This window comes from Euphorbia lathyris, chromosome 3 (genome assembly GCF_963576675.1).
Source record: "Euphorbia lathyris chromosome 3, ddEupLath1.1, whole genome shotgun sequence".
Lineage (NCBI taxonomy): Eukaryota > Viridiplantae > Streptophyta > Magnoliopsida > Malpighiales > Euphorbiaceae > Euphorbia > Euphorbia lathyris.
In genome coordinates this window covers 53,170,378-53,180,760 of record NC_088912.1, presented here as the reverse complement: position 1 = coordinate 53,180,760, position 10,383 = coordinate 53,170,378, and the positions used below count along the sequence as shown (strand labels likewise).

At 36.2% G+C, this 10,383-nt stretch overlaps 1 protein-coding gene across 2 annotated transcripts; it reads left to right on the top strand.

The window, feature by feature from the left end:
• The first annotated feature begins 5,156 nt into the window (after positions 1–5,156).
• LOC136224758 (superoxide dismutase [Fe] 3, chloroplastic) lies at positions 5,157–9,524 on the top strand. 2 transcript variants are annotated; one of them, XM_066013180.1, is made up of 8 exons: positions 5,157–5,297; positions 5,388–5,477; positions 5,558–5,749; positions 8,306–8,477; positions 8,805–8,878; positions 8,954–8,980; positions 9,069–9,092; positions 9,221–9,524. In XM_066013180.1, the coding sequence occupies exons 1-8, from the start codon at positions 5,223–5,225 to the stop codon at positions 9,260–9,262; spliced, it is 696 nt and encodes a 231-aa protein (XP_065869252.1). In that variant the 5' UTR covers positions 5,157–5,222; the 3' UTR covers positions 9,263–9,524. The 2 variants fall into 2 exon arrangements, with proteins under 2 accessions (XP_065869252.1, XP_065869251.1); XM_066013179.1 differs by having other exon boundaries at positions 9,163–9,524.
• Positions 9,525–10,383: the final 859 nt, after the last annotated feature.

The following is a 10,383-nucleotide window of genomic DNA, read 5'->3' as shown; positions in this document are numbered from 1 at the left end:
TTACCATAAGCACTGGGAGGTTGTGAAGGAAGGTATCTATAATTTTATCATATGTGTTTTTAATGGTTCTCAGGATATAGAGCTGGTGAATAGAACCCTTCTGGTTCTGATTCCTAAAATTGATAAGCCTTCTTCCTTTTTGCATATGAGACCTATCAGTCTTTGTAATGTTCTTTATAAGACGGTTACAAAGATTGTGGCTAATAGAATCTGTGGCATTCTTCCTGCGATCATTTGTCAGAATCAGGGTAGTTTTGTGCCTGGCAGACAGATAATGGATAATGTGGTGATTGCCCAAGAGATGGTCCACACTATGAAGATCAGGAAGGGGAAGAAAGGCATTGTGGCTCTGAAGTTGGATTTGGAGAAGGCCTATGATCGTATCAACTGGAATTTCCTGATGGAGCGTCTGGAAAGAGCTAGGATCCTGGGCAGCTGGAGAAGGATAATTAAGGTATGTATCTCTTCTCATGTGTTTCAAGTTATGATTAATGGGGATATGTCGGAGGAGTTCTCTCCGGGCCGGGGAATCCGTCAGGGTGATCCTATGAGCCCCTTCCTCTTCGTTATTGCTATGGAGAGGTTATCTCACCTGATTCAAGATGCAATCGATAATGGGAGTTTCCACCCGGTGGCTATCAATAGCTTCTGTCCCCATGTGACTCACTTATTCTTTGCAAACGATGTCCTTATCTTTCTGGAAGGTAATGAGGAGCATTTGAGTATTATTATGGATATTCTTGACTGTTTCTGTTCGGCCTCTAGGCAGAAACTTAATATCCAGAAGTCTAGGATGATGTGCTCAAAGAATATGAACCCGAGAGTCTGTAAAAGATTAAGTGATCTTTCAGGTATTCCTCTTACTGATTCTCTAGGGAAGTATCTGGGTATCCCCCTCCATAGTGAGAGAGTGTCTAAAGTGTCATTTAAAGATACTTTGGATAAAGCTAATATGAAGTGTGCCACGTGGAAAGCCAAGACTCTATCTCTCGCTGGCCGTCTCACGTTAATTCAATCTATTAATTGTGCAACTCCCAATCACATTATGCAGGCTTGTCAGCTTCCGGATCCTGTGCTTAATGATCTTGATAAGATTAACCGTAGGTTCCTATGGGGGGAAGCTGAGGAGGGGAGAAAGATCCATCTGGTGCCTTGGAGTGAGGTTTGTCAGCCTAAAGATTCTGGAGGTCTGGGCATTAGGAAAGCTAAGGATAATAATAAAGTTTTATCAATGAAACTCCTTTAGCGAATGTGGCAGTGTCCCTCTGCTCTGTGGGTCCAGCTCTTATGTGGGAAGTACTGGAAGGATAAGGTGTTTGAAGGGCCTAAGGAGAGGGTGGTTAATTGTTCCTTTCTTTGGAAAGGCATCAGTGCTGTGTTTGCTGAGTTTTGTACTGGGATTGGGTGGAATGTGGGTAATGGCAGATCCATCAGTTTCTGGAAGGATAGGTGGGTAGGTAAAAAGCCTTTACTGGAAGTTTGTACTTCCTTGCCTCCGTTAGACGCTCAGGACTGGAGGATTGCTGATGTTGTGAACTCTAAGGGTGAGTGGATTTGGGATAAATTTGAATCTTACCTCAGTCTGGAATCGCTCCTTTCTATTAGAGGTGTCCACATAAGTAATCAATTGGAGGATAAGGACAGTTACTGTTGGGCACTAACAAACAATGGGGCCTATTCGTGTAAGTCTGCTTTTCAGGCGTCCATCTGGATTTGGAGTCTTCTTCTCCAGGTTGGAAGACGATTTGGGGTTTAAAAGTGCCTTACCGTATTAGGAGCTTCCTGTGGCTTGGAGCCAAGAATAGGTTGCTTACTAATTCGGATCGGAAAAGGAGGAACCTGGTGGTTTCTGGAGCCTGTGGCAGATGCAGAGGGTTTGAGGAGACGTTATGCCATGCCCTCAGGGACTGTAAGAAAAGTTTAGAGGTTTGGAGAAGAATCCTCCATAGGGATGTGCTCCCATCTTTTTTAGCCCACTCTGAAGATGATTGGTTTGTGGATGGGATTAATGGGATTCTTTTGCCTGGGAATCAAGGTGTTCTTCTTTTTATGGTGGTGTGCCATCAGATTTGGAGGTGGCGAAATGAGGAGATCTTTGGAGGTGGAGTGGTTTCTATGCCTAATATCCTTGATTTCTTTTCTAAGAAGATCAGTACCTTGGTTGAAAGCTTTGGTGAAGACCCCTTAGCTAGGGTGGTGCAGAGGAAGGAGGTCAATCTCTTAGGCTGGTGTAGGCCGAGCGAAGGTGTGATTAAGTTTCACAATTATGGCTCTTGTCTGAGGGACGGGAGAATCGCCGCAGGAGGGGTTCTTAGAGATGATGGTGGCAGATGGGTGTCTGGCTTCTCTCAGAATTTGGGGATTGGTTCTTCCTTTTCTGCCGAGCTTTGGGGGATTCTTTCGGGCCTGAAGCTGGCTAAGGATCTTGGAGTGAAGAAGCTTCTGGTTGAGTCTGATAACCAAGAAGCAGTTAAGATGATTTCTGAGGGCAAGTCTGTCTGTCGGAATAGCTCGAATATTATTAAAGGCATTAAAAGGATTGGGTCCTCCTTCGAGTCTATTAAGTTTTCTCATATTTATAGGGAGCAGAACCGCGTCGCGGACCGTCTTGCGTTGGAAGGGCACTCTGGTTTGTTGGGCCTTTCTACCTTTTCTTCTCCTCCGGTCTTCATTTCTTCCTTGATCTTTGAGGATGTGGTAGGGGTCAGTTTTCCTAGGCTGATCCCGGATTGAGCTGTTTCGTTTTGTTTTTTCCTTCCTTTTCTACCAAAAAAAAGAAAAAGCTCTTAAAAGGAGCTTTTTCAATTAGCGTTTTGCAATATTAAAATTAATGGACTTCTTTAACCCTAGTAGATAGACTCCTCTTCTCCTGCGCCAAAATTAAAAAAATGCCTTTGTTCGTCTTTTTGCACAAACCGCTATTATCAATCAGCTAATTTTTACCAAACATGTCTACACAAACAGCTAGTCAAATCAGCTAACAACTAACAGCTAATTCCCAAACAGGACCATAATGATCATGTTTGATAAAGAGCTTTTTGGGGTAAAATTAGAGGTTTGAGCCACTTTAGAGGTTTTGACTAGTTAAATTTTTAATAGTAGGGTTTGGTGGAAAGAGGTTTGAAAGAACTTATTGAGTTCAAAAAGCTAATTTTGAAAATGCTCATTTTAGGAGTTTTTTCAATTAGCTTATTGCTCAATCTCTTTTAGAGGACATTTTACCCCTATTTACTACCATCTAACTCCAAATAAAGACTTTATAATGTCCTTATTTGCCATTTTACACAAACAGTTAAGTTTTACCAAACAAATTTACACAATTAACTAATTAAAAAGGTAATCAACTAACAACTAATATAATCGGTTATCAACTAACAGCTATTTGCCAAATATGATAAATATTAATTGATGATGTTAAAGGAATTGAAACTTAAATGACCAAATTAGAATCAGACCATATTAATTGATAATGTTTTTTTTAAGGATTAATTGATAATGTTAAATTTAAGTTTATTAGAATTGGCTTTGTTCTCGAGTTTTACCCTCCTCTTTTACCAAAAAAAAAACTATTAGAATTATATGGTTGAGATTCAAACCATCTAAATTCTTGTATTTAATAAATCTAAATTTAACGGTCAGCGAATGAAGGTAAACACTACCTTAAAGGATGATGGACATACAATTTTATTTTATGCACTACCTTAAAGGATGATGGACATACAATTTTATTTTGTGTGTATATATTAATGGGGCTTTAAGCCAAAATCAATTAAAAAAACAAAATTAAAGGTCTCAATTTGTAGAATAAATAATTTATTAGTCTTTTTATTTTTTCTTAACATACTGTTTAGTTTTTTTATTTTGGACAGTACGTTATAAGGTCCATATTTTTCGTCAATATTAACATTTTGGTCATTTTAAATTTTTAACCGTTATATTTGACATAAACAGATAGATAGTAAATAACAATGTGACATGGTCATTTTGCATGGTATTATCTCTGTCCTGAAAATTAAGATATGTTCGGTTAAAAATCTAAAAAGAAATAGATAATAGGACCAAATGATTAATAATGACAAAATATAAGGACCTTAGAGCAACTCTAATGGTTCAATGGAGGGACTAATTTGTAATTTTAATAAATTGCTAGAAACCTCCAACCATTAGAGTAAAATTGTTGGGAGTATTCAAAGTCAAGCAAGTCGCCCAATCTGGCGACTCGCTTGAATTTTTTTTACTGATTGAGCTTATCAATCTCAACTGCAGAGATTGGAAGAAAAAAGCTTAGGTGGAAGGTGAAGAGAGGTACGTGAGTTCCAAGTGGGAAAGAAGGGAGAGTTGATGCAGAATAAATCCTTCAGTTTTTTCTTAAATTGTGGGCCTCAATGATTTAAATATAATTAAATAAAAAAAGAAATAAAATAAAATAATCACTAAAAATTAATAATGATGTACGTGCAAAATTACATGGCATTGTTGGATGGTCCAAGACCCTCCAACCACTACACTTTGCTCTTATAATGTATTTTTTAAAATAGATTAAGATGGAGGCTGATAAATTATTGGGTAAACTCTAAATAAAACTCACGTGGTTTCACTAATTTTCAGATAAAGGACTATGGTTTACTTTTTGTGAAAGTGAGGATTGAGGTTTTTAACTTTAACAAAATAAGGACTTTTTCGATTGATACTATTAAAATCACTTTTGACGACTTTAAAAATGACATATTTTAAGAAGTACTATTATTTTAAGCAACTTTAATTTTTCAACTTTTTTATTTTGAGATTGTTTAGATGATGTTTGGTAAAGAGAGAGAAAGTTAATGTTTAAAGAGAGAAAGTTCCAAAAAAGATGATTTTCGAAAATCGAAAATGCAGTTCCATAGAAAATATCACATTGAACAACTTTAATTCTTGAAAATTTTCATTTTCAGGTCGTTAAAGATGGTTTTAATAGCATTAATCCAAGTTTGAAACCTCAATCCTTGTTTTGACAAAAAGTAAACCATAGTCCTTTATCTGAAAATTAGTGAAACCACAAGGATTTTATTTAAACTTTACCCTAAATTATTTATTTATTTTTATAGAAAAATGATATTTGGATTTGATTGTAAAAGTGATGAGCTTTTTGGATAGATGTTGTAATTATCCATATAGTAATAGTGAAATGTGAAGATAAAATACAGAGAGGATTGGGGGGGAGAGAGAAAAAGAAGTGAGAGATGAGTTGGTGCTGTAATCCATTCATTCACAGCAGTAGGGTTGGAGCAGCGCAATTCCAGAAAAATGTTTCTCCGGTTGCTTTATATATGCATTTCTTCTACTGGTGAGATTAAATTATTTTTGCCCCTTACAAATTTTATGTTCTTTACTTTTTATATGCGCAGTGTAAGAAGACGCAATTCCATGGTTTGCAGAGGCAAAGGGTTCCTAAACTCGTTGCTTATTACGGATTGAAGACACCTCCTTATGAACTAGTAATCTTCTTTCCATTAATTCATGAAAAGATTGTGTAATTTTACTGCTTGTTTATCTGTATTATTCTGCGTTTGTTTAGGATGCTTTAGAACCATATATGAGTAAGAGGACTCTGGAGATTCACTGGGGAAAACATCATCGTACCTATTTGGAAAATTTGAATAAACAACTTGCTCATGATGATATATTATATGGGTATACTATGGATCAACTTATCAAAGTAACCTATAACAATGGCAACCCTTTACCTGGATTCAACAATGCTGCCCAGGTATCTATCTTTCTCAACAATGCGTGAATTTGTTTTTAAAGCTCATGGTGGATATTTTTTTCAATTATGCGCTGCGCTCACAAGTACTAGAGTTCATGCACCAAAAATTTCACATTGCCAACAACTTTGACCAAACAAAAAACAATTCAGTTTGAGTTACTAACTATTCTGTTCACTTGAGAAAATTTACCTTGTTAAATTTGGAAGCATGTAATCATGTGCATAATTTTTCTCCTATATACTTTTATTCTATTGAGACAATTAATGGAGCACTATCGAAATAAGAAGAAAGACTTGCATATGGTTTTCATTGACTTGGAGAAAGTATATGATAAGGTAGCAAGGGAAGTACTTTGGTGGGCCTTGATAAGGAAAGGATATTTCGCGGAAATATATTGACATCATAAAGGACATGTATGAGGGAGCATGCACGAGTGCACGTGCTAGTGTTGGGAAGACTGAAAAGTTTCCTATTACGATTGGAGTGCATCAAGGTTCCGCACTAAGCCCATTTCTTTTTGCCATCGTTATGGATGAACTAACAAGTTCACTTCAAGATGGTATACCATGGTGCATGCTGTTTGCAGATGATATTGTGTTGGTTGATGAGACGAAAGAAGGAGTGGAGAGGAAGTTGGAACTATGGAGACAAACTCTAGAATCTAGAGGCTTTAAGTTGAGCCGAAGTAAGACAGAATATTTGGAGTGTAAGTTTAGCGGTCATAGGAGTAGGGAGGCAAGGACAATCACCCTAGATGGGAGAGTTGTTCAGGCCTCGGATTGCTTCCGGTATTTAGGATCTATTATCCAAACGGATGGAGAAGTAGATGAAGATGTTGCTCATAGGATTAAAGCTGGTTGGTCGAAGTGGAAGAGTGCTACGGGTTTCCTTTATGACCCCGGCATGCCTAATAGATTGAAGGGAAAATTCTACCGGACGGCAATTAGACCAGTATTGTTATATGGTACGGAGTGTTGGGCAGTGAAACACTGCCACATCCATAAGATGTCGGTGGCGGAGATGCGTATGTTGAGATGGATGTGTGGTCATACGAGAAAGGATCGGGTGAGTAATGAAATAATTAGGACAAAAGTAGGGGTCACATCTATTGAGAATAAAATGAGAGAAAACCGACTAAGGTGGTTTGGCCATGTGAGACGTAGAGCGCTTGATGCGCCGGTTAGGAGAACCGAAGAGTGGTAAATGGATGTAGTGGTGAGGGGTAGGGGAAGACCTAAGCAAACTTGGAGGAGGGTGATCGAGAGTGATATGAGTTTACTGGGAATTGAGGAAAATATGGTAGTGGATAGGACGGAGTGGAGGGAGCGAATTTGTGTCGCTGACACGACTTGATTTCACGGTTTTATATGATGGTTCATGTTAGCCGACCTCGAATCATTTCGGGACTAAGGCTTTGTTGTTGTTGTATACTTTTATTCTATTGTTAGATGGCTGAGCTTTCAGTTAACTGGAAAATTATTGGAATTAGGATTAGGTCCACTGCATATAAAATATTCCTGCCATCTACAAAATTTCAGTATATGGAATCAGCTGAAATATATGTATTCCAATGGTCCTCATATAGACCCTTTTTCTAAGGAACTATAAGGATGATGATTTGAAAGTGTATTGAAGATTCTTATAGCCCGTTTGGTACGTTGTAATGGAATGACCATTGCAATGGATGCTCATTACCATGTTTGGTTAATCATTGTTGTCGTAATGGAATCACCGTTACATCATTCAATTTTCCTTCACAAATGGGCATGACAAACAAAATAGACATGAATTCCAATTACGATTAGCCCTTATATTTTTATTACTAATGGCGAAATACGAAAAAAACATGAAAATATAAAAACCTTAAAAATGAGAAAAAGTGAAAAAAACCGAAAACAAGAAAAAAAAATGCAAAAAACGAAAAAACATGAAAACGAGAAAAAATACGAAAACAGTACAATGAGAAAAAACATGAAATAAAAGAAACAGAAAAACAAAAATGAAAGAGAAATTGAAAAAACATGAAAATGCGAAAAACGAGAAAAATGCAAAAAAAACATGAAAATTGTATTTAACTAATATAAACATGCGTATTGTAATGATAATTGCATTTTATCAATTTTATTAAAATTTGACAACCAAAGATGGTAATGTAATCATGATTCCATTCCATTACATTACACATTTGATTACATTACAACCTTGATTACATTACATCCGGACCCTATGAGTTTAGCTTGTGTAGGCAATAATTTCAGCCTTGGTCTTGGTACAAACCTTATTAGCAGCAACAAAAGGTCAATTCAATAAGAGCTGACGTTTTCCCTGAACTCACTAAAATATAAGGCAAAGCTCATGATGAATAAGTGAAAACTGATTTTGAATCAGATGTGGACTTTGGTTTCTTCTTTTTCTGCCAGCCTGCCTATTCTTGTATGCAAATGCAAATATGGTTTGGAAAGGAAACTTGAATGTGTATATGAGTTGATCTTGTTGAGAGGAGGAGAATCGTCCCGGATTCTTACTAAAAGCAACTGTTGATTGAATAATTGCAGGTCTGGAATCACGATTTCTTTTGGGAATCCATGCAGCCAGGAGGCGGAGGAATGCCTGAACTTGGGGTGCTACAGCAGATTGAGAAGGATTTCAATTCCTTTACCAATTTTAAGGACAAGTTTACTGAAACAGCTCTTACATTATTTGGCTCTGGTTGGGTTTGGCTTGTTCGTAAGTTCTTCAACTTTGATTTGACTAGAGACTGTCTTACAACTTAAAAGTTTGATGTTCTTTGTGATGATAATACAGCAGTATTACTACTGTTATATGGCCTTGTACTAATGAGACATAGATGCTGAGAAGTTGAAGATGATTGTTTCGAGTACCAGCTGTTGAGCTGTTGCCTGAGAAATAAATATGCAAAATCATTATTATCTTCATACTTTCATAACTTATATTTTGGCCTGTGTTCTGCAATCATAAAAATTAGTGTTTAGCACTAGGCTGCAAGTATCGGTATCTTTGGTTAACTTTGTCTTCTTGTCTCATTGTTTGCAGTGAAGAGAGAAGAGAGACAACTTGCTATAACTAAAACATCAAATGCGGTTACGCCACTTGTATGGGATGATATTGTATGTGAATTCTATAAACCTAATGTCTTGAATTATATCTTAACAATCATAATGATCATCTCTTTTCTCTTGCAGCCCATCATCTGCTTAGATATGTGGGAAGTAAGTTACTAATTTTCTTTATACTCAGTACAGCGAGATGGTGATTTTTACATATAATGAGTTGATTATTCTTCTTTGTAACTTGCAGCATGCTTATTATCTGGATTATAAGGTAGCTAATCTTCCTTTAACTTCCATGAAATGTCATGTGTTTTTGCTAATTATGGGACATCTTTAAACAGAACGACAGAGGGGAGTACGTAAATGCATATATGAATCACCTTGTCTCTTGGAATGCAGCAATGGCACGCATGGCACGCGCAGAGGCATTCGTCAATTTAGGTGAACCAAATATTCCTGTGGCTTGAACATGTTCCTGTTTGCTGCCAAAAGTCCATGATTAAAGAGGCTCCTTGAGTATGTTTGTGATGGCTGCAGTTTAGTATATGCCTTCCTTGTATGACACAAATTGATGCCCTGATGTTAATTTGGATTGGGGCTATCCGGGACCATAGTGATAGGTGAGTGAGATTAGGGATTAGAACAAAATGGATGTTTTTCTTTGGCAGCTGCCTTCAATTAAAATATATATATATATATATATTTGACTTGGGTTTATTTCCAAATGAATCTCTATTCTCTCATGTCCTAACTTCAATTCAACCCTAACCCTGGCCCAAGCACAACATCTTATCTGCTAATAATTTGAACATTTATACTAATTCGAATAAATAGAATATTAATGTGAATTGGGGAAAAGTAAAAAAGGTTGAAACCCCAAGTGATGGAATTTTGAGAAAAAGCAATGGATTAGATATAATGGATAAAAGAAGAAACATATGGTGGGGTGACCTGCCAAAACTCAAATGCTTGTTTTAGGTAGAACCATATGGTGTGTCCGCCTAATGTATAAGTTACCAGAAAAATTGAATTGTATTTTAATCTACAAAATGGATTAATTGGGGGTACTATATTATTAAATATAATTCATTATGTCATTCAAATAAATATAATCAATAATAATTCAATTCTAATCCCATTAGAATATTTATTTACGTTAGCATTTAGATTTAATTAGTGTAATAATCCCATTATATTTACTAATTAATATTAGGAACATTATCATTAATTATATTCTATATATATATATATTCACATAATTAATAATCCACAGTTCTAATCAAATTAGAATCAATATTTCCTTATAGAATTATAATTCTTTAACTAATGTATCCATGACTATAATCAAATTACAATTATCCAATAAATCAATTAAACCAATATTTACCCATCCTACTAAGAATTTCAGCCCTCTCATATATTCACTCTAAAATTACCATTCTGTCATTCGGTCTTAATTCAGTGTGTAACCTATTAGGTTCTTAACGCTACTAGCCGTATATGTTTACTGAAATTAACTTAAACAAATTAATTCAACTAAACGTATAATAGAATAAGTGCAC